This window comes from Hemiscyllium ocellatum, chromosome 33, assembly GCF_020745735.1.
Source record: "Hemiscyllium ocellatum isolate sHemOce1 chromosome 33, sHemOce1.pat.X.cur, whole genome shotgun sequence".
Lineage (NCBI taxonomy): Eukaryota > Metazoa > Chordata > Chondrichthyes > Orectolobiformes > Hemiscylliidae > Hemiscyllium > Hemiscyllium ocellatum.
In genome coordinates, this window is record NC_083433.1 from 25751154 (window position 1) to 25775573 (window position 24420).

Sequence of the window (24420 nt, forward strand, 5' to 3'; positions counted from 1 at the left end):
TTGCAGAATTAACACTATTTTACCTATATTCCACACTGGGCAATTGGGATGACAATAGATATCCAGAAACCATGAAGAAATTTAAAAAGTGCAGAAAAAAGTATCCAAATACTTCCACCATTCTGTCATTTCCATGCAGCCTTATAAACAAGAAATTCCCTGTCAATCATTTGTCTAATTCCCTTTCTGTTTTTATCTGCCTCATTTTAATAGCTGGGTTTATTATTCCAATCGACTACACAGCTCTACCTCAGTGTTTCCCCTGTATTGGCTGGAAAATTGATCATATTTCTGGAGTGGGACTCGAACACAAGCCTTTCATATGGTTTGGTGTGGGTGAGGTTTGTGCAGAATAAATACCCAGCAGACTGGGAAAGGGATCCTGGTTGGGTACCAGCTGTAGGTGGCAGTGTTGGTGGAGGCTTGTGGCTGGTCGCAGCTCCCCAGCTCCAGCTCTTGACCCTGTGGTTCTGAGGGAGCTACTCCCTCCCGGTGACGTCAGCACTGGGTCAGAGGCTCTGGGGCAAATGGCTGGGTGATCATGTGACCCAAGTCAGGTGACTGCCTGGGACCCGCCAGAGCCGGAAGTTGCAGATTTATCCAGAAACTGCACTTTACAGAAACCATCAGGAGCCAGGTTGTATTCTCCATCTGAGTGAGCGGGTCTTCTCAAGTGGGCATTCTCCCCCCCCCCCCCCCCCCCCCCCCCCACTCCACCCCACCCCCAGGGGGAGGGGAATCTACTCCACCCCCCACCCCCAGGGGAGGGGGAATCTACTCCACCCCCCACCCCAGGGGGAGGGGGAATCTACTCCACCCCCAACCCCAGGGGGAGGGGGAATCCACTCCCCACCCCAGGGGAGGGGGAATCTACTCCACCCCCCACCCCAGGGGGAGGGGAATCTACTCCACCCCCCACCCTAGGGGGAGGGGGAATCCACTCCACCCCCCACCCCAGGGGGAGGGGGAATCTACTCCACCCCCCACCCCAGAGGGAGGGGGAATCTACTCCACCCCCCACCCCAGGGGGAGGGGAATCTACTCCACCCCCCACCCCAGGGGGAGGGGAATCTACTCCACCCCCCACCCCAGGGGAGGGGGAATCCACTCCAGGGGGAGGGGGAATCTACTCCACCCCGCAACCCCAGGGGGAGGGGGAATCTACTCCACCCCGCAACCCCAGGGGGAGGGGGAATCTACTCCACCCCGCAACCCCAGGGGGAGGGGGAATCTACTCCACCCCGCAACCCCAGGGGGAGGGGGAATCTACTCCACCCCGCAACCCCAGGGGGAGGGGGAATCTACTCCACCCCGCAACCCCAGGGGGAGGGGGAATCTACTCCACCCCCAACCCCAGGGGGAGGGGGAATCTACTCCACCCCCAACCCCAGGGGAGGGGGAATCTACTCCACCCCCCACCCCAGAGGAGGGGGAATCTACTCCACCCCCGCCCCAGGGGAGGGGAAGTCCACTCCTAGATTAGAATGGTGCTAGAAAATCTCTGCTCCTGCTCCTCAGATGCTGCCTGACCTGCTGCGCTTTTCCAGCACCACTCTAATCTAGAATCTGGTTTCCAGGATTTGCAGTCCTTGTTTTTACCTATGGGAATCCACTCCACCCCAGAGAGAGGGGGAATCCTTCCTGCCCCACCCCCACCTCAGAGGGAGGGGTCATTCTCCCAGCCTCACCCCCACCGAGAGGAGGGGGGAATCCACTCTGCCCCCCCCCCCCCGAGGGAGGGGGAATCCACTCTCCTTCCCACCCCAGAGGGAGGGGGGATTTCTCAGATTGGTCAGGTTCAGGGAGAAATTCTAAATCTGAGTAGACTGATTTAGGCCTTAGTTGCTCAGAACGATGGGAATCGTCTCCTTTTTGAGCAGTGAAGGGCTTGTGGGGGATTTAATCTGAGGGATACAAAGGGTTTAAATGGAGAAATTGTGAAGCTTTCTTAATTGGCTGGAAGTTTGGGAGCCAGAGGACACAGAATTAAGGTACTGGTCAAAAATATCAAATGCAACAATCAGAGAATGCTGACACAGTTGTTGAGGTTGGGGTCATTTGTGGAAAGGCTGTGGAAAAGGATACACAATGAGCAGCTTTCACCAGGGAACTGGATAAAATCTGGGAGAGATCAAACGTACTGTGCCATGGGCAAAGGATTTTGATTTTTATTGTCACATGTATTCAAGTACAAAAATACAGGAGTGGAGTATAATGTTGCCACAGAAGGTACAGGTACCTAGGTACAGAATCTTAGGAACAAGGTAGAAAGAAAGAATAAAATTAAAAGTTAAACATTGCAGTAATTATAGTGCAGTGACACTTCCTTAGGTTTAAATAGAAAATAAAGAAATAAGATCTAAAGTTCAGACATTACAGGATTGAGGGAGTGAGAGTGATTGGAGAGCTCTTACAACCAGGGTGGGCCAAGTGGCCTCTTTCTATGCCAAGTTATCCTGTGCCGGTCTGACATGGTGTTTTCTGTTATTGATGCCACAGGTTGAAGGGATTTTGTTGTTGGGGATGAAGATACTCCCAATATTCCTCGTGATATTACTCTCCAGCTGTGGCCACTCATTGGACAATGGCTTAATGAGGACTCCGCCCATGGGGTGGTTGGCATGGGAACGCTTTCGCTGTAACACGGACTGTGACAATGATCCTGAAAACTGCATCAGGTCAGAGGCGACAACTGGAATCGCGGAGTAACATTGAATCAAAACTGGAATCAAACTGGGCCCCATTGTCCCTGAAAATATCACAGGCAAACGCAATTCACTCATCACCATGTCTGTCATGACCAATCAGACACTTTCATCAAATATCTCCCCCACACACACTGGCTCTCACTGAGGTACAGGTCCCATTCACACAGGCTCTCCCAAGGGTACAGGTCCCATACATATTGGCTCTCCCTGGGGTACAGGTCCCACATACACTGGCTGTCACTGAGGTACAGGTCCCATACACACAGGCTCTCCCAAGGGTACAGGTCCCATACATATTGGCTCTCCCTGGGGTACAGGTCCCACATACACTGGCTCTCACTGAGGTACAGGTCCCATACACACTGGTTCTCCCTGGGGTACAGGTCCCATATATATTGGCTCTCCCTGGGATACAGGTCTCATACACACTGTCTTGTCAATGGCGTACGGGTCCTTTACACACTGGCTCTCTCTGGGGTACAGATCCCATATATACTGGCTCTCACTGAGGTACAGGTCCCACACACACTGGCTCTCACTGGGGTACAGGTCTCATATATACTGGCTCTCCCTGGGGTACAGGTCCCATATACTCTGGCTCTCCCTGGGATACGGGTCTCATACGCACTGGCTTGTCAATGACGTACGGGTCCCATACACACTGGCTCTCCCTGGGGTACAGGTCCCATATATATTGGCTTTCACTGGTGTACAGGTCCCACACACACTGGCTGTCCCTGGCGTACGGTTCTCGTACACACTGGCTTGTCACTAGGGTATGGGACCCAAACACACTGATTCTCACAGGGATACGGGTACTACACAAAGTATGAAAGTAAATGAGAGGACAGCTTCAAAACTGCAATGGCCTTTGGCCATCCTACAGTCAGCATGGATTAGGCACCCTGGTGTTTAGAATAGCATTCAGATTTCAAGGTGAAAGCATGCCTGCTGTCACACATCTCACACCTAGGACACTCAAAAGATACCAACTCTGCCCAGCTGCCTGTTGAGAGACAGTTTGTTGTCTGGTAGACTTGGGCCTTGTGCTGGAATTTGGATCTGGAGCTGGGTCCTGGACGAGGACATGGGGCCTGGCCCTTGTGCTGTGCCCTGTCTATCGGTGGCCTGCACTGGGACCAGTGGGCAAGGATTCTAACTTGTTGACTTTTTTGCCTCTGATTGCGAACAGTGAGCGCCTGTTTATGGACATGGCTGACCGATTGGCAGAGGACGGTTGGAAGGAGCTTGGCTATCAGTATGTGAACATTGATGATTGCTGGGCAGCAAAGGAAAGGGACTTGGAAGGGCGGCTGGTAGCTGATCCCATCCGATTCCCCAGTGGAATCAAAGCTTTGGCTGAATACGTGAGTCTAGAAGTTGCTCCTCTTTTATCCCATCTTCCCCCAACTCTCTCTCTCTTCCTCTCAACTTTATCCTTTGATCCTGTCTGTCCCACTCCAATCTCACTTCAGCCAGGGGAGAAGGGGTGTAAATGTAACTGTTAGATTTACAGTTGACTTGGATGTGGAATGAGTCAGACTGGCTTGGAAATTGATTGTGGTCTCAATATCCTTCTGCAATGCATCATTCAGAGGTTTCTGCTGAAAGAGGAACATATTTGTTCTGCAATTGTTCATCTGTGGGCAAGACTTTCCCTGTTCTTTGTAAGTGGTGATGGGGGAGGGATGGGGTGGCAACTATATTAGATGGTGACGAACACACCACCCCTATGGGTCACTGGCCATCAGCTTGCGTCCTAAAATCTGCTGCTTAAGACCTACAGCTGTAGGACTCTGGAGGTTGGAGGGGGGTGTTTAGAGGGTAGTTTTCAGAGGCTTTCCCATGCCCTTAATTGCCTCCAGATTAGACAAGTTGGACCTCCGTCTAGAGCCACCTCTCATCCATTAGGAAGTAGGTGACTGGGGCGGTGCCTATTAATAATTCACTCAAGGGCCTTAATAGCTGGTGAACCTGGGAAGTTGTGGCACTTTGTACAGGAAACCAGACCGTACCAGTCTCCCTCGGTCTTTCTCTGCAGCTCTGGGGCTGAGGTTATTTCTAACTGTTTGACTTAATGTTCTGGTATAGAAGTATACAAAATCTGCAACAGTGGAATGGCCACTCTTTATTAGATTACAGTGTGGAAACAGGCCCTTCGGCCCAACAAGTCCAAACCGACCCGCCGAAGCCGCAACCCACCCAGACCCATTCCCTTACATTTTACCCCTTCATCTAACACTACGGGCAATTTAGCACGGCCAGTTCACCTAACCTGCACATCTTTGGATTGTGGGAGGAAACCGGAGCACCTGGAGGAAACCCAAACAGATACGGGGAGAATGTGCAAACTCCACATAGACAGTCACCTGAGGTGGGAACTGAACCCGGGTCTCTGGCGCTATGAGGCAGCAGTGCTAACCTCTCGACAGGAACTTCCTCCTACCTCTCTCCAACTCGCTTTGCTTTTCAACTTGGAGACCTGTTTCTAAAGCCAATAAAATGTATATTTTCATTTAACAGTCTAATAAATTTGTCCTGCCACATTCCAACATTTGTATTCCAAGAGAAGGATGGAACAAGAGCAGGTCAATCAACTCACTTCACCAGTCCCTCCTCACATTGTGTGTCTGACTGGACGAGATACTAGAAGGCAATACGATTTGGGATATTGTACCCAGTATAGGATGGTGAAGGCTTTCGAAAGGGTGCAGCGAAGCTTAATAAGAATAATTCCAAGCACAAGGGAGTGCACTTACATGGATAGATTGGCTACAAAGGGATTGTTCTTGTTTGGAAAATGATTTGATTGAGGTTCTGAAACTCACAAGGGGTCCGAGTCATTAGGAGAAGTTGCTCTGACTGATAAGATTGACAACCAGAGGATACCAATCTAAAATAAATGGTAAAATAAAGGCAGAAGGGGAAAAAAAATTTTTGCACAGAGGGATTAGGATCTGAAATACATGAGAATGCGGCAGATGGAGGGTCAGTCCGGCATTTTCAATGAAATTGGATAATTATCTGAAGAGAACAAAAATTGTAAAGCTACAGGGAAAGGATAAGGAAGTGGAACTAGATGAGTTGCTCTTGCAGAAAGCCAGCACAGGTATGACTGGTTCCTTCACTGCGAGCTGCTGTTCACTTCTGCTTTTGCCTCATCACTGACCCTTCACCTCTTGGACCTAGCTTTGACCCAAGCCACATGGATAGGCTAAAGCAGTTTCCTCTCTTACTGTTGAATGCAAGCCTCCAAGACTGAATAGCCTTCAGGCTTTTGGGTAAGGGAGAGGCAGCCTCAATTTCCATCAGAGAATTTACCTGCTTTCTGTTTAAGGCTGCAGCTGGAATCCAACATGGCTGCCAATAAAACTCAGGGCAGGAGGAGGCCTTTGGTCTTGAAATGAGTTGTGACTCTTGTATCAGAGTGCAGTTGACCCAATATGTTTCAGTAACTCTTGAAAACCCTTAAACAGCAAAACAAAAGACAAAAGGTTTCTGTCTTGTTTGACAGGTCCATGCAAAGGGCTTGAAGCTTGGTATTTATGGAGATCTGGGCACCTACACCTGTGGTGGCTATCCAGGCACCACACTGGACCAGGTTGAGCTGGACGCTCACACCTTTGCTTCTTGGGGAGTGGACATGCTGAAGTTGGATGGCTGCTACTCCAATTCCTCTACCAAGGCGCTGGGTAAGAACGTGAGCAACTGGCCTGGCTGGCTTCACACTGCATCAGAGCAAATTTCCCCAACCACCATCCCATGTGGCACAACGGGATTGAGGAATCTCTGCAGAAGTTATAGAATCAGAATGATCGCAAAGAAGGAGGCTATTTAGCCCAATGTTGTTGTACTAGCATCTTAGTGCTATCCAATTGGTCCTACTCCCTTCTTGGTTGTCTTCTGAATGTTTTCATCTGATATTTTCTCTTTTGTAAATGATTAGTAAATCTGCTTCCACCACCCATTCAGGTAACCCCTTCTAGATCATCATAGCTCCCTATATGAAAGTACGTTCTCATATTCTAATTGACCAGTACCTGGGGTATATCTTTTCCTATGCCAACTGATTACTGCCACTCTTGTCATTGCAAAAGTCTCTTCTTATTTACTGTATCATTATTATATAATGATGCAAAATAATCACAGTCTGATCTGTGCACTCAGTCCCATGAGCAGTGTTTCATAGACTCCAATAGCACAGAAACAGACCCTTCGATCCAACTCATATGTGCTGACCATGTTCCCAAATTAAACTAGTCCCATCTTGTCTGCATTTGGTCCATATCCCTCAAAACCTTTCCTATTCATGTATTGATCCAAATGTATTTTAATTGTTGTAACTGTACCTGCATCCACCACTTCCTCTGGCAGTTCATTCCACACACGAACCACACTGTGTAAAAATGTTGCCCCTTATCTTTTTTAAAACTTTCTTCCCTCGCCTTAAGAATAGTTTTGAACTTTCCCACCTTAGAGAAAGTAGCCTTGCCATTCATCTTATCTCATGATTTTATAAATCTCGAAGGTCACCCCTCAACCACCACCTCTCCAATGAAAAAAGTCCCAGCCTCTCCAGCCTATTTGTATAACTCAAGCCCTCAATTCCTAGCGGTAAATCTCTCCAATTGAACAATATCCTTCCTATAGCAGGGTGACCAGAGGAAGTCTCACCAACGTCTATACAGCCTCAACATGACGCCCCAACTCCTATACTTAAAGGTCTGGTCTATAAAGGCAAGTGTGCTAAACGCCTTCTTAACCACTGGTGATGCAAATTTCAAAGCCTTATGTACCTGAAGCCCCCTCTGTTCTACAACACTACCCAGAGCCCTATCACAAATTGTATAAGTCCTGCCCTTGTTGGTTTTATCAAAATACAGAAATGTCCATCAGGAACCTTTGCTCCTGAGGTCATGGGTTCAAGCCCTTGCTCCAGTGATTGGAGCTGTCCTGAGAGTGTGATACTCAATCAGGTGAGATACTGAGGCCCTGTCTCCTCCCTTGGGTCCATGGAAAAGATCCCGTGGCAGTATTTTGGAACATCAACAGAGGACTTCTGTCTAGAAGCTGAGGCAATTTTTATGTTTTCAATCAACGCCCCCAAAAAAACACAGTGGTTATGTGGTGATTATTTCATTGCTGTTTGTGGGTGCTTTCTGTAAACATGTTGGCTGCTACATAATGAGAGTGCCAGTACTTCAAAATGTTAGACACTTCATTTAGATCTAAGGCACTTTGGGGCATTCTGAAATGCAGGTTGATAGACAAACACTGGAGACTGTAAATGAGTCAATAGGGAATTCAGAAGAAATGCCCTTTCTCAAAATATAACAGTGGCCAAGTTTGTAATTGTCTTGTTAGATGGTACTGTTTACAGAGGAACCTCAGTTATCCAAAGGACACAGGTGGGGAGTATTCCTTTCAGTTAATTGAATTCCGGATAATTGATCCCAGATGACATAGTTTAGCCAAGCATCTGGAACTTGCTGGATAATCTGAAATTTGGATTATCGAATGCCAGATAATTGAGGTTCCTCTGTACATAGAATTGCAGTGCAAAATATTTACACAGTCACTTTGAATGTTAAATGTTGATGTAGAAGTGTGATCAAGATTCTAACACTCCATAGTGATTCTTAACAGAGTTAAGTGTAATGTTTAGGTGATTCCTGGCACATATGTTGTGAATTTCCTTCCTTGTTCTCAAATTCAGCCAGTCCTTCAACTTTCCATCTGAGCTATGGAGCATTTGTTCAGAAGCACTTCCTTTCGCCCTTCAAGTTATGTGTGTTTCTGATCCCTCCGGCTTCCAAAGGGCGGGAGCTGGCAGAATTCTTCCAAACGTGCTGCAGAATCTCCAGCTTTGGCTCTCCTCATGCCCAGCAATGCTGCCCTCAACTTCAGAGTCAGCAGGGTGTCATGAGATTCACACGATAGTGGCTGCTGATGAGAGCTTCGCAACCAGACACAACAAGGCAACTTGTCCACTTTCGTGGTCACTGCTCATTCCAGAATTCCTATCATAACTCCACCCCCCCCCCCCTTTAAAATCACCCTGCTGTGGTCAAGGATATGGTAATCCTCTCCCAACCTCACTTTCTTTGGATCAATACCTTTTTTCTTAGTGCTGCTCCCATTCCTGTGAAGTGACTTGGGGCATTTTCTCTTGCGTCTGGGAAGCGATTAGATTTTAATCTGCAGATGGCATCGTACATATCGTATCGAAGCCCAAACATTTCCAAGCCTAAACTTCATTCACACCCTGGCCCTTGGAGCAGAAACTGCAGGTTAATCAACTTTGTCTAGCTCCCCCTCTGCAATGCTTGTGAAGCAGGAGGACACGGACAACGGGTGATGATGCTGCCTATGTGAGGGGGCTGTGGCAGTCTGGGGGTGGTAGGAGGAGCAGAAGCAGACTCTTTTCTGGCCTTCAGGCTTCACTTATTTTCTGATGATACCTGTGCGTACTCTGAGCTGCAGATGGACGGATTTTTAAGTGTTCCTATTTGTTGTTTCTTATTTGAACAGGCTATCCATTGATGTCAAAGGCTTTGAACGCCACAGGCCGTCCAATTGCTTTCTCGTGTAGCTGGCCAGCTTATGAAGGAGGTCTGCCCCCTGTGGTAAGGCTACAGAACACAGTGTCCACCTTGCTCTCGAATAGACAGGGTGGTTTGTTCAGTTGGTTGGATGGCTGATTTGCGATGCGGAGTGATGTGCGGTCTTCAGTTTCTATACCAGTTACCACGAAGGTCCCACCTTCTCGACCTCATTCTTTTCCTGACTTGTGGTGACCGTCCGGTTATGCAGTTGTCTCTCTGTAATGAGAGAGATGAGTAATCCTCTGGGACTATGACAACTTTACCTGGAGTTTGGGGGGGGGGGGGTCACACCCGCCTGGATTCTGCAGATATTTGCCATGTTGTGTCTGGTTGCGAAGCTCTCATCAGCAGCCACTATCGTGTGAATCTCATGACACCCAGCTGACTCTGAAGTTGAGGGCAGCATTGCTGGGTGAGGGGAGATCCAAAGCTGGAAATTCTGTAGCACGTTTGGAAGAATTCTGCCAGCTCCCGCCCTCTGGAAGCTGTAGGGATCAGAAATATAAATAACTTGAAGGGTGAGAGGAAGTGCTTCTGAACAAACGCTGCACAGCTCAGATGGAAAGTTAAAGGACTGGCTGAAATTGGATATTATTAAACAGCAATCATAGCAGGAGCCATTCACACTATTGAGTCTGCTTGACTTGCCCACTTAGCTCCTCACCTCGACTCTGTTCACCCGCTTTTGATCTCTTACCCTTACCCAGCAAGAATCTACCTATCCCAGTTTTGAAATCTCTAGTTGATTTGCTTTAGGGAGAGACGGTTCCCGATTTCCAGCGACATTTATGAGGGAAAAGTCCTTTCTGAATTCAACCCCGCAATAGCTCCTGACTCATACTCAGATTATTTCATCCCCCAATCAAATCCTTTAATCATCTTAGACGCCTTGATTTTATCACCTTTCAGCCTTTTAACTTTGAACAATAATAAGTCAAAGCCAATGCAACCAACCCTCATAGTTTAAGCTTTGGAGCCATTGTATAATTTACAAACTGAAAGATATGTGGATGCTGGAAATCAGAAACAAAAGCAGATGTTTGAAAAGCTCAACAGGTCAGGCAGCATCTGTGGAGAGAAATCACAGTTAACGTTGTGGGTCCAGTGACCCTTTCTCAAACACTGTTCAGTTCTGAAGAAGGGTCACTGGACCTGAGACATTAACTCTGATTTCTCTCCACAGATGCTGCCAGACCTGCTGAGCTTTTCCAGCAACTTCTGTTTTTGTACCATGGTATAACTTACCTGCACCTGCTTCAGCGTGTTATTAGATTATATTCCCCTCAATAATACGAATGGTCTTTAACCAAAGTTTTCTACAACTGAGGCAGAACCTTCCCCCCACCCCCGTTATATTTCAGGCCCTGAGATGAAGGCCTGTACTCTAGCTTTTAATGAAACACTTTGTGATATCTTGACGTTGTGAAGGTGCTATAAAAATGCACTTTGTTTTTGTTTTTGCTCCCTTTTGCTCGCGCTCTCATTTACCAATTTACACCCTCCCCTCGTGTTCCCTGTTTCTTCTTCCCTGCGCGCCCCTCATCGTCCAGCCTCCTCCATTCATGAACATTGTCATTATGTCGCAATGGCTGTTTGCAGGTGAACTACACATTGCTGGGAGAGATCTGCAACCTGTGGAGGAACTACGCTGACATTGACGACTCGTGGGAGAGCGTTCGTGGCATCATTAACTGGTACTCGAGGCACCAGGACGTGCTGCAGCCCGTGGCTGGCCCAGGGAAGTGGAATGACCCTGACATGGTATCCTTGCCTTGGTCTGTGCCCCTGTCTGCCACACAATGGGAGACTTTCTGACCTGCAGGGTTAGGCACGGCACGAATAGAGCTTGGTGTCAGCACTTGTACAAATTGGGAGCAGCAATAGAACATTTAGGCCCCAAAGCTTGCTCTGCCATTCAGTAAGATCATGGCTAATAGCTTCCCTGCTACCCCCCCAAAAAAAACTTGAAAGTCCTTGTATAATTCCATTATGTAGAGGCATGGTGGTTCAGTGGTTAGCACTGCTGCCTCTCAGTGCCAGGGACCCAGTTCAATTCTCGCCTCGGGTGACCGTCTGTGTGGAGTTTGCACATGCTCCCCATGTCTGACCCATGTGTGGGTCAGTTGAATTGGCCATGCTAAATTGCCCGTTGTATTGGGTGCATTAGTCAGGGGTAAATGTAGGGGGAATGGGTCTGAGTGGATTACTCTTTGGAGGGTTGGTGTGGACTTGGTGGGCCAAATAGTCTGTTTCCATACTGTAGGGAATCTAATCTAATCCGTATCTACTGCATCCACTTCCATTCAGAAGGTTGTAGGTTCAAGTCCCACTCCACAGACTTGAGCCGCTATTCCAGACTGACCGTCTTAATGCTGCACTGAGGGAGTGCTGCACTGTCAGAAGAGCTGCTTTTCAAAAGTGATGTTAAACCAAGGATTTCTACCTCTGAGTTGCATGTGAAGGATCCCATGGTATTATTCACAAAGAGCAGGGAAGTTGTACCTTGTGACCTGAATGATTTTACTCCTTGATAAACACTAGTAGAATTTTCTGGTCATTGCAGTTCATAGGGTCTTGCTATGTTCATAAATTAGTCATGTTCCACATGAGACTATTCTTCCAAAGTGTTCATGGTCTCCAAGCTTTTGCAATGTTACAAGAGGCAGGAGCTGCCAGTCCCTCTGACAGGAAGGGGAAGGGGCCAGTAATGGGGCTGAAAACGACCTGGTAATTTCTCTTGAAGAGTTGGTAGGCTGTCGTTTTGGTGTCTTTCTTCCTGGTTTCTAACATTGATTCTACCCTTTTCAAATGTCACTATCTGAAACTAAACCAGATTGTTTGTAATCTTGACATCCTAATTGAGCTAGCTGAGCTTTACTCCACACTCCACTGCCAACGTTGCCTACTTCCATCTCCCTAACATGACCCTACACTCTCACTTCCCCAGTTCACCAGTTGCTGAATCCCTGGACCCTCCATACTCGGCAATTCTGGTGTGACCAACCTCTGACCCTTTGCAAATGTCAGCTCATCCAGTGCAATCACATTCTTATAGGGTGGTGACCAGTACTCCAACTACAGCCTAAACCAAAGTTCTGTACAGCTCCAACGTGACCGCCCTGTTATTATAACCAGTGTCTTAACAGATAAAGGCAAGAGTCTCATATGCCTCCTTAACTACCCTTTCCAGCCACCTTCAGGGATCTGTGCACCAGCACCCCAAAATGCCTCTGTTCCTCTGAGCTTCCTGGTTGAAATAACTCCACTGAGGCCACCCTTTGTTTACCCAATGAGCGTTCTTAACACTGTTCCAGCTTCCTTGGAGCCAGGTCTCTGACACTCCTGTTTTTACCTGTCAGCCAGGGCTCCCTAATTGGACCAGATTAACAACCCTAATCAGGATACCTATTTCTGAGGGCTACCTAGCTGACCTCATCATAATCACTACACTAGTGTCCTGCAGTTCATTGAGTACTCCCTTGTCTTCAAATGGTGATTGGTTTACATTACTGCAAAGTGCCTTGGGATAATTTACTCAGTTAAAGGTTTTTTTTAAAAAGGGTGCTATGTGAATGCAGGTTATATTTGTTGCATTGTTAGTCACAGTGGTGTACTATTTCCAATTCTCTCATGCACCATTTTTGATATTTCTTTCCCCTAGTTAATTATCGGGAACTTCGGCCTGAGTTATGAGCAGTCTAAGTCCCAGATGGCTCTCTGGGCCATTCTTGCTGCTCCCCTCTTTATGTCTAATGATTTGCGGGCAATCACCTTGAAGGAAGCTTCCATCCTACAGAATAAGCTGCTAATCAGGATTAGCCAGGATCCACTGGGAGTGCAGGGCCAAATGCTACTGAAGGTGAGTGGCAGGAAGGAATGGAACAGGAAGGAGGTGCTGTGCTTTGAGGTGGATTAGGCCCAGCACCAAAGTACGTGATGAGAGTGAAGGATTGTGGGATATCTATGTTGCCAAGAAAGCAAAAGCACCTTTTAAGGCGCAAGGACTGAATAGCCCCGTGTCATTTTCATCTCTCATAAGATAGGTCAAGTTGAGAACTATTAAAATTGGCATGTGTGGATTAGCATGTGCTATCTCTTACTGGTTAACAGTGAGTTCAGTCCTGGCAGGAGATTGGGCACAATCCTGGTCAAACATGGTTGGATACACCCTGAGAATGGAACAGCCAATGTGAAAGAGGTGTGGAACAAGGGGATCAGTGATTGGATCTGGTTCAGAAATCGGGCGTTCACTGTTACGTTGGCACAATTCCCTGGATCTTTCGGGAATGGGGCATTTCACATTTGGTTTGTTCCTGCTGTCAAGGTGTGCAGCTCGAACATGTTTTGTGCTGGGAATGTGAGCCAGTTGCAAAACAGTAAGGATAAAAGGGCGTCTGAGATCAACAGCATATCTCACTAACCAGTAAGCTAATAAATAAACAGAGGAGGATAAATTAGACAAATTAGGAAATTCATGCAAAAAAATTTAAACTGTTTAAATTTCATTCTTTCAGGTAGTCAGTAGTTGGTGATTTTTGGTGATGTCGCAGCTAAACCTCCTAATGAAAGATATTAGGGAATCCTTATGTTGCTCTTTAATGACACATTCTGTGTACAGTCTGTACACTGTCATTGATTAATCATTAATCTCTGATCAAAGCTGGGAGGTATCTGATTGCTGCTTAGTCGCCTGAAACTTTATTTTCCACCCAGGACTGATTTTTAAAAAAAACTTCTTTCTGGGGTAGAAAGAATAAGAAAGTGGTTTAAGAGAGAAAAGGTCAGAAAAGAAACAGTAAAATGTAAAGTTGAGATTTTAAATCGCTATATCTCCAGGTTCAGTCTTGAACATATCCTTAAGACATTGGAGCACAATTTAGGCCATTTTGCCCATCGTCTGCTCCACCATTCAAACATGGCTGATACGTTTCTCAATTCTGCCGCCTTCCTGTAACCTTTGACCCCCCCCTTTACTAATCAAGAACCTATCTGTCTCTGATTTAACCACACTTAATGACTTGGCCTCCACTGCCCTCTGCAGCAGTGAGCCCTACCAATTCACCACCCACTGGCTGATGAACTAACTCCTCATCTCCCTTCACTCTGAGGCTGTGCCTTCAGGTCCTAGCTGCCTCTTACCAGTGGAAACATCATCTTCACATTCACTCTGTCCAGGCCTTTCAGTATTCTCTAAGTTTCAATGAGATCCCCTCTCCTTTTAAACTCCCATCGTGTACAGGCCCAGAGTCCTCAACTGCTCCTCGTGTGACAAGCCCACATTCCCCAGGATCATTCCTGTAAACCACCTCTGGACCCCCTGCAATGCCAGCACATCCCTCCTTAGATATGGACCCCAGAACCGTTCACAATATTCCAAATGCTGCCTGACCAGAGCCTAACGCAGCCTCAGCAGTACACCACCACTCTTATATTTTAGCCCTCTTGAAATGAATGCTGACTTGCATTTGCCTTCCCATGTTAATTTTTAAGATAAACCAGGATTTGAACTCCCTTTGTGCTTCAGATTTCTGAAGCCTTTCCACATTTAGAAAATAATTCTTCCTTGTGATGAACTCCTGCTGAGCCTCCTGAATTACCCCCAGAAATTCCTGCAATGGCTGCTCCATTGACTTCCTGCTCGATTTCCCTTCCAACCAACTCTGGTCAGCTCCTTCCTTATGTCTTTGTAGTTATCTTTACTCAGTTGTGATACCATTTTATCTGATTCAAGCTTCTCCCGCTCAGAATCCACCCTGAAGTTTATCGTACTATGGTCACTGACCCCGAGGTGTTCCTACACTGAAGCTCCTTAATCATGTCGGCCTCATTACACATCACTAAATCCAGAATTGCCTCTTCCCTAGTGGGCTCCACAAGTTTCTTCCATAAATTCTTGTGATCTGCTACCAACCTGATTTTGCCAGTCTACCTGCATATGGAAGATTATTGCAATAATGCCTTTTCTATCCCCTGATTTTTGTTTTTGTTTCCCACATCCTGACTATTGCCAGGAGGCCTGTACGTAACTCCCGTCTGGGCCATTTTACCTTTGTGTTCCTCAACTCTGCCCACACAGGTTCTACGCCCTCCTACTCTATATCGCTTCTGCTGTTGATTTAATTTCATTTGTACTAACAAGGCAGCCCCACCCATCTCTGCCTATCCTATTGATAGGACATGTATCCTTGGATATTTAGTTCCCAGCCCTTATTGCCATGTGTCTGTGATACCCACAACATCAATTTCAATTTGTGCTACAAGCTCATTTACCTCGTTTTGTATACTGTGTACATTTAAGTACAATACCCTCAGTCTTGCATCAGCTGATCCCTTCTCATAGTTGTCCCCTTATGATTAGGTTAGATTAGATTCCCTACAGTATGGAAACAGGCCCTTCGGCCCAACAAGTCCACACTGACCCTCCGAAGAGTAACCCACCCAGACCCATTCCCCTACCCTGTATTTACAACTGACTAATGCACCTAACACTACAGGCATTTTAGCACGACCAAATCACCTAACCTGCACATCTTTGGACTGTGGGAGGAAACCGGAGCACCCGGAGGAAATCCACGCAGACACGGGGAGAATGTGCAAACTCCACACAGGCAGTCGCCCGAGGCTGTAATTGAACACGTGTCCCAGTGCTGTGAGGCAGCAGTGCCACTGTCCCACTGAGCCACCGTGCCGCCCCAACCATCTGTTGTATCTGAAGTTAGATTCCTAACCCTTTCCATACTATGTCCTATTTCTTCTTCTGGATTTTTTGATATCCTCTGCTGAGCCCTCCTGACCTTTTAAATTTTTCCATAACTTTCCATGCAACTGAATCCAACCTCCATTATTTCATCCACAGGCACGACATTAGCATCTTTGTGTACATGTGCTTTTTCCCATCAGGTATGTGCCAAAGGAGTACCCTGCTTTAACATGAAAATCCTGGAGTCTCTTTTTTTTTTGGGTATTAAGTTAGCAAAACCCAAATCCATGGCTGATCCAACTGTTCAATCTTAATCTCCTGCCCTTTCTCCCTTCAACAAAAATATCAATGATTTTAATCAGTCCGTTCGAGTAGCACAAACAATAATCCTGGTGCTAGATTTGATAATTGTTAGTGATAAGTTACAGTACACAAACCATACAAGATATGCCGTTAAATAATGGAATAGAGATTTCTTAAATGCATAAGGAGTGTGCTGTCACCAAAACATCTCCAACAACAATTGATTAGAAAATTAATGTTCTAAATTGATGTCCTTCTGTGCTGAAAAAGCTGACTAGCAATCGTTAATCAGGTATGTGAATAGGAAGGGTTTGGAGGGATAAGGGCCGGGTGCTGGCAGATGGGACTAGAGTGAGTTGGGATATCTGGTCGGCATGGACAAGTTGGACGAAGGGTCTGCTTCTGTGCTGTACATGTCTATGATTTATGACTATATCCATACTGTTGGAAGGTATTTACACTGTTAAACTCAGAAGTTAAATCTGTTTTTAATAGCCAATTTATGAATGGATACAATTTATGAATGGATACAGCATCTAAGAATGAGATGCTGATCGTGCAATGCAAACACAGGACAGTGAAACCAGCACAAATCAAAATTTGGAACAAGACTGTGGATTTTCACATTGATAACTGTTAACTTGCCACTATTTTTGCAGCAAGTCGCGGCCAACCAGTTTTCATCTGCTATTGTTTTACCCATTCCCCTCCCTCACCCCAGGGTAAGAACAATATCGAAGTCTGGATGCGACAGCTTTCCTCATCAACTATGGCACTGGCTTTCTTCAGTCAGCGCACTGACATGCCTTATCACTACACGACATCTCTTGGCCAGCTCAATATCACTGCCCCTCAGCTGTTCTCAGTGAGTATGGTTTGCCTTTTGTGGTTTGAACAGGATATTACTGAAGCAAAACAGCTTCGTGAGCATAATGGAGAGGTCAGAACTCTCAGGGACGTTTGAACAGGCTGATGCTCTTTTCCCAGATAAAGTCAGATCTGAGAACTTTGTTTTAAAATTATGAATGGGCACAGTGCCTCAGTGGTTAGCAATACTGCCTCACAGCGCCAAGGACCCAGGTTTGATTCCAGCCTCGGGTGACTGTCTGTGTTGAGTTTGCACATTCTCTCCATGTCTGCGTGGATTTCCTCTGGGTGCTCCGGTTTCCTCCCAATGGCCAGAGATGTGTAGTGTAGATGGATTGGCCATGCTAACTTGCCTAGTAGTGTCCAGGGATGTGTAAGCTTGGGGGATTAGTTATGGTAAATGACAAGTCTGACTGGGATGCTGTTCAGAGGGGTTGGTGTAAACTTGATGGGCCAAGTGGCCTCTATCTGCACTGTAGGGATTCTATTAATGGATTTGACAGCTGGGAGGATGCGGAGAGGGAATTCCCTGGATTTCAGGAGAAACGTCATTACCCAGAACAGTCCAAATGTGGGACATTTTCCCCAATGGGAAGGGGTTGATACAAACAGTATGGATAAGTATAATGGGAGATTATGTAAACAGAGAGAGGAGGAGGGAATAAAAATATACTGACAGGATGCGACGAAGGGAGTAGGAGCCTGATCACTGGCTCTGAATGATAGAGTGCTGTAGGTTTGATGAAATTCGGGTGCTGCAAGCCCCTGCCAGGTTAAATTTGGAGAATCTAAATCTGAATTCTCCTCCGGGACATCAGTGATGTCTTACCTGACATCTTTTCCTCGGGTAGCAAGAAAACGACAGAGCTGTCTCCCCACTTCCACCTTTACAATGGGTGCTATTTAAACCCAGCACTCTGTAGTACTCCCACTGGCTGGAGTCTGTCGTTACAAATACATTGGCTACTTCAGTTAGAATTGCAGATATGGAAATCCAGACTGCAAATGCAAACCCAAGAATAATGTTTGTGTGTATCTTTAAAATGATACACAGTCTTGCTCAATGACTGTCTGGGGAAGAGAGTTCCATAAAATCATAGTACCCTGAGTGAAATAAATTATCTTCATCTCTGTCTTAAATGGGAGCTCCTTTCTTTTTAAACTGTATTTCCTAGATCAAGTTTTCCCCAGAAGGGTGTCTCATTCTCTCAATGTACACCTCCAGGATGTTCTGTGTTTCAATAAAATCACCTTTCATTTTTCTAAATTCTTACGTGTCCAACTTTTCCTCATTTCTTTTGGGTGGCACGGTGGTTAGCACTGCTGCCTCACAGCGCCAGAGACCCGGGTTCATTTCCCGCCTCAGGCGACTGACTGTGTGGAGTTTGCACGTTCTCCCCGTGTCTGCGTGGGTTTCCTCCGGGTGCTCCGGTTTCCTCCCACAGTCCAAAGATGTGCGGGCCAGGTGAATTGGCCATGCTAAATTGCCTGTAGTGTTAGGTAAGGGGTAAATGTAGGGGTATGGGTGGGTTGTGCTTCGGCGGGTCGGTGTGGACTTGTTGGGCCGAAGGGCCTGTTTCCACAATGTATGTAATCTAATCTAATCTAATAAGGTAATACCCTCATCTCAGGAATAAGCCAAACTCCTCTCTGTTGATCTTATTCCAATGTAAGATTTACACTCTCATTCTATTTGTAAAAGATGCTTTGCCCGACAGGGAAGTCGGTGAACAGTTTTGAGTTCATCGCCCAGGTTGTGAGAGAGTACTGCCTCTTATGTGCTCTGTCTTGGTCCTTTTTGTTTCTTCTGGATTTAGATGCAAGATGTTTATTCAGGGTGGGTGCTGCACCAGCTGGAGATCGACACCAAGTTCACTGTCACCATCAATCCCAGTGGAGTCGTGATGCTGTTTGTGTATCCGGAGATGCAAATAGTACAGGACTGGGACAAGAGAAGGCCGGAATTCAGCCCCTTGAAACTGTGAAGAGGTCTCCGTTACCCTTGGCAACAGCTATACACTTTATTTTTCTCAGGCACGTTGACACAATGAATGTTTTATTCTCAAATTGAAAGCTCAGTCATGCATAAGGGTATACCCAATGCCGTCTCTTTTCAGAGTTTTGTGGGCGTTATTTTGTACTTTTACACCCAAGTTAGTTTACTGTGCTTTGTGGATGATGGGATGCCTGGAATTTAAGGGACTAAAGCAGCAGCTAGTTGCTCTGTGGTTTGTCACGTGACTCAATTCTTGCTCCCGGGTCAGAGTGACAGAGTCTATTTGGGTGTATTTACTCACTGAATCTCGCTGAGTGTCGCTAATCACGTTTTAACGTTGGGCAGGGTGGAGTCGATATGAGCACTGGTGACCGGCAGTCCTGCTGTTTTTAAACCTCTCGGCCTGTTTCCAGCCATGGGAGGGAGTAGAGAACAACTGCTGTCTTGGGATTGGGAGGATGGAGTTTGTGAAACTGAGGGCAGATCAAACAGCTGCAGGGAACAGAAAGAGTGGGGCAGTTGGTATCGATGAAAGTAATGAACTTGAATCACTGAAACACTGATTCAAGCCTCTCTAGATTTCAAACATGCTCCTTCTGGCCTCTTGCCATTCACCCTGTGCAAATTTCAGCCTTTTCCAAAACTTCACGGCCTGCATCCCAACTTACACCAAGTCCTGCCCACCTGTCACCCCTCTGCTCACTAACCTGTGTTGGTCTTGTGCTGGCAACACCTTGACTTTAAAATATCTATCCTCTACTTAGAATCCCTCCATGATCCCAGCCCCTCTAACATCCTCTAGCTTTCCAGATTCCTGTGCTCCTCCAATTCTAGTCGCGTGGAATCAAACAGCATGGAAATCAACCCTTTGGACCAACCAATCCCTATTGGCCATAATTCCAAACTAAACCAGTCCCATCTGCCTGTTCTTGGCCTATATTCCTCCAAACATTTCTTTTTCATATACTTACCTAAATGTCTTTTAAACATTGTAACTGTATCTGCATCCATCACTTCCTCTAGAAGTATGTTTCACACAGAGTCATAGAGATGTACAACAGGGAAACAGACCCTTTGGTCTAACCCATCCATGCCGACCAGATATCCTAACCCAATCTAGTCCCACCTGCCAGCACCCAGGCCATATCCCTCCAAACCCTTCCTATTCATATACCCATCCAAATGCCTCTTAAATGTTGCATTTGTATCAGCCTCCACCACTTCCTCTGGCAGCTCATTCCATACACGTACCACCCTCTGCATGAAAAAGTTGCCCCTCAGGTCTTTTTTCTATCTTTCCCCTCTCACCCTAAACCTATGCTCTTGGGTTCTGGACTCCCCCACCCCAGGGAAAAGACTTTGTCTACTTCCCCTACCCATGCCCCTTATGATTTTATAAACCTCTATAAGGTCACCCCTCAACCTCTGACACTCCGGGGAAAACAGCCCCAGCCTGTTCAGCCTCTTCCTATAGCTCAAATCCTCCAAATCTGGCAACATCCATGTAAATCTTTTCTGAACCCTTTCAAGTTTCACAATAGGAAGGAGAACAGGACTGCATGCAATATTCCAACAGTGGCCTAACCCATGTCCTGTACAGTGCAACAAAATTCCCTTCATTTTTTTTCTCTCCTCTCACTGTAAAAATATGCCCCCTTGTGTTGAAACCGCCCACCTTTCGGGAAAGGATACCTCCCTTTCTCTTTATCTATATCTCTCATAATTTTATAAATCTCTATAAGATCTCCCATGCTCCAGTGGAAAAAGTCCCAGCTTATCCAGCCTCTCCTTATAACTCAAAAGCCTCTCTTCCCTTCACCCAGTGCTGAAGGCCATTCCTTCAGCTGTCCAGGTAGTGCTGAGTCTCCAAATTCTTCCTAAGTCTGTCGTGTGCTCTACTTTATTAAGACCCTCCTTAAAACCAGGGTCTTTGATCAAAGGGGTCTCCTCCTTTCCATGTGTTGAGTTTGATTTGACAGCCCTCTGTGGAAAATTAAAAACATAAGCGATACAAAATGTTTCCTAGTCATTGAAGATCAGTCTACACCCATCGAGCGGGGAGAGAGCCCCCCCCCCCCGTTATATGTGGAAATATTTCTTGCCTTCACTCCTGAAGGCAGCCTGAATGGGTGGGTCACGCTCCCCGGAGCCAGGGGTTTTAGTTTTTCAGCAGCAGTTGCTCCTGGAGTCTTGAAGCTAGATGTGAAAGCTGTCCTCCCCCCCCTCTCTGTTCCAGTTAAAAGCTGGGGTTCTCCTGCTGCTGCTGGAATTGCATCCAAAATGCAATGCCTGGCACTTGCCTTTAAAATAGGAAAAAGTGACGGTCTAGGCTCATCTCAATATATTTTGAGGGGGTTCGGTCTAGTCCATAACAAAGATCCATCTCCTCTTCCTTCACTCCCTAACTAGCAGACATGGCTTCTCTCTATCGACCTTGTCACTTCTCTTCATACTCTGTGGGTGGCACGGTGGCTCAGTCGTTAGCACTGTGGCCTCGCAGCACCAGGTTTGATTCCAGCTTTGGGCCACTGTGTGTGGAGTTTGCACATTCTCCCCGTGTCTGCGTGAATTTCCTCCGGGTGCTCCGGTTTCCTCCCACAGCCCAAAGATGTGCAGGTCAGGTGAATTAGCCGTGCTAAACTGCCCATTGTGCTAGATGCATTAGTCAGAGGGAAATAGTTCTGGGTGGGTTACTCTTCAGAGGGGGTCGGTGTGGACAGGTTGGGCCAAAGAGCCTGTTTCCACACTGTAGGGAATCTTAAAAAAAAGATTGTGGGCAGCACGGTGGCACAGTGGTTAGCACTGCTGCCTCACAGCGCCAGAGACCCGGGTTCAATTCCTGCCTCAGGCGACTGACTGTGTGGAGTTTGCATGTTCTCCCAGTGTCTGCGTTGGTTTCCTCCGGGTGCTCCGATTTCCTCCCACAGTCCAGAGATGTGCGGGTTAGGTGAATTGGCCATGCTGGATTGTCTGTAGTGTTAGGTAAGGGTAAATGTAGGGGTATGGGTGGGTTGCGCTTCGGCGGGTCGGTGTGGACTTGTTGGGCCGAAGGGCCTGTTTCCACACTGTAAGTAATCTAATCAAAAATCAAATCACTCCTCACCCTATCCTATATTGATGATGGCAAAGTGCTGAGAAAGGGGGATTGGAAGGGAAGCAGAATTGTTTTGCTTTTATGTTAAAATGTTTTATATTTCCTGTTTGTTATAAACTGAATCAACAATTCTCAAGCAGGTTGCTTCTACTTTGATTTTTGTACTAAACCTTTATCAGAATTCTTCCATTGTATTTTCTTCAAAAGTTCAAATAAACAATGATGTCCAGTTTGAACTTTTGTTGTAACAGATTCTGTCATGGATTTGGTGATGTCTGTGGTACAGGATTGGGGTAGTGCCAGTAGCATCCCTGCCTCAGAGCTGGTAGATCAGGGTTCAAGTCCCACTTGCTCCAGAGATACCAATGTCTCTGAACCAGTTGATCAGAAAAATCTGGGACAAGAGTGGGATGTGGACCAGACCTCCTGTACTGAGAACATCCCACATCAGGTTTTTAGCTGTGGTTAAGAGTCAACATCACTCTCATATGATCAACTCCTGTTTCAACTTCTATACAAACTTTGCTCAGTTTTTGGTGCACACCCAGCCTTCCATTTCTAGAAGCTTCAGGTAATCTGTCCTGATAGTAAAAGACAAAGCATTGGCCCATTTCCTGAAGACTCCCTGACCTCACTCTTGTCCCGATTTAGATTAGATTACCTACAGTGTGGAAACAGGCCCTTCGGCCCAACCAGTCCACACCGGCCCTCCGAAGAGTAACCCACCCAGAACCATTTCCCTCTGACTAATGCACCTAACACTAAGGGCAATTTAGCATGACCAATTTACCTGACCTGCACATCTTTGGACTGTGGGAGGAAACCAGAGCACCCGGAGGAAACCCACGCAGACATGGGGAGAATGCGCAAACTCCACACAGTCACCCAAGGCTTGAGTTGAACCTGGGACCCTGCTGCTGAGAGGCAACAGTGCTAAGCACTGAGCCACCGTGCCGCCCAATACCAGGTTTATCTCATGAGTCTGAGCAAAGGACAGTGACGTTGCTCATGTAGAGGAGGCTCTGAACCAAGTTTCTCAGCTACCTGCAGGAGTCACCCCTCCCCTTCTTAATGAACACAGCAAAGGATTCTACGTAACACACAAACAGGGCAGGGGTGAGAGGGCAGCCCTTCCCAACTCCATTAATTGAAGCTGCATGCTAAGACCATTAGGACACAGCATAAATTAGGCCATTCAGCCCATTGAGTCTGCTCCACCATTCAATCATGGCTGATATGTTTATCAACCCCATTTTCATGCTTTCTCCCCATAACCCTTGATCGCCTTTACAATCAATCTCCAAATTAAATATACTCAATGACCTGGCCTCCACAGCCTTATCTGGCAGTGAATTCCATAGATTCACCATTCTCAGGCTAAAGAAGTTTCTCCTCTCCATTCTTAAAGGTCTTCCCTTTACTCTAAGGCTGTGCCCTTGGGGCTTAGTCTCTCCTACCAATGGAAACATCTTCCCAACATCTGCTGTGTCCAGGCCATTCAGTATTCTGTATGTTTCAATTAGATCTCTGCCTCATCCATCTAAACTTCAGGTCTCGACCCAGATTCTTCAAATGTTCCGCTTTTCATTCCTGGGACCATTCCTGTGACCTCCTCTAAACACGCTCCAGGGTCAGTACATCTTTCCTGAGATATGTGGCCCAAAACTGCGCACAATACTCCAAATGTGGTCTGACCAGATCCTTATGGAGTGTCTGGAGTACATCCCTGCTTTTATATTCACGTCCTCCCAAAATAAATACCAACATTGCATTTGTCTTCCTAACCACTGACTCAACCTGCAAGTTTACCTTGAGAGAATCCTGGACTGAACTCCCAAGTGTCTTTGCATTTCAACCTTCTGAATTTTCTCCCCATTTAGAAAATAGTCCACGCCTCTATTCTTCCTACCAAAGTGCATGACCTCACACTTTCCCACACTGTATTCCATCTGTTAATTGTTTGCCCACTCCCATAACCAGTCCAAATCCTTCTGCAGCTTTCCCACTGCCTCAATGCTATCTGTCCCTCTAACTATCTTTGTATCATCAGCAAACTTAGCCAGTTTACCCTCAGTTCCTTCATTTAGATAATTTATGTATAAAGTGAAACATTTATACTGACACCCTTGCGGAACACCACTTGCCAT

The 24420-nt window shown here is 46.6% G+C and overlaps 1 protein-coding gene across 2 annotated transcripts; it reads left to right on the top strand.

Annotated features, from left to right (window-relative positions):
- The first annotated feature begins 518 nt into the window (after positions 1–518).
- Positions 519–22509, top strand: LOC132831162 (alpha-N-acetylgalactosaminidase-like). Of its 2 annotated transcripts, XM_060849170.1 has the most exons (9): positions 519–637; positions 2500–2678; positions 3901–4075; positions 6223–6400; positions 9240–9334; positions 10913–11074; positions 12975–13172; positions 17038–17181; positions 19001–22509. In XM_060849170.1, exons 2-9 carry the CDS (start codon positions 2524–2526, stop codon positions 19166–19168), a joined length of 1275 nt encoding a protein of 424 aa, XP_060705153.1. In that variant the 5' UTR covers positions 519–637; positions 2500–2523; the 3' UTR covers positions 19169–22509. The 2 variants fall into 2 exon arrangements, with proteins under 2 accessions (XP_060705153.1, XP_060705154.1); XM_060849171.1 differs by lacking the exon at positions 12975–13172.
- Positions 22510–24420: the final 1911 nt, after the last annotated feature.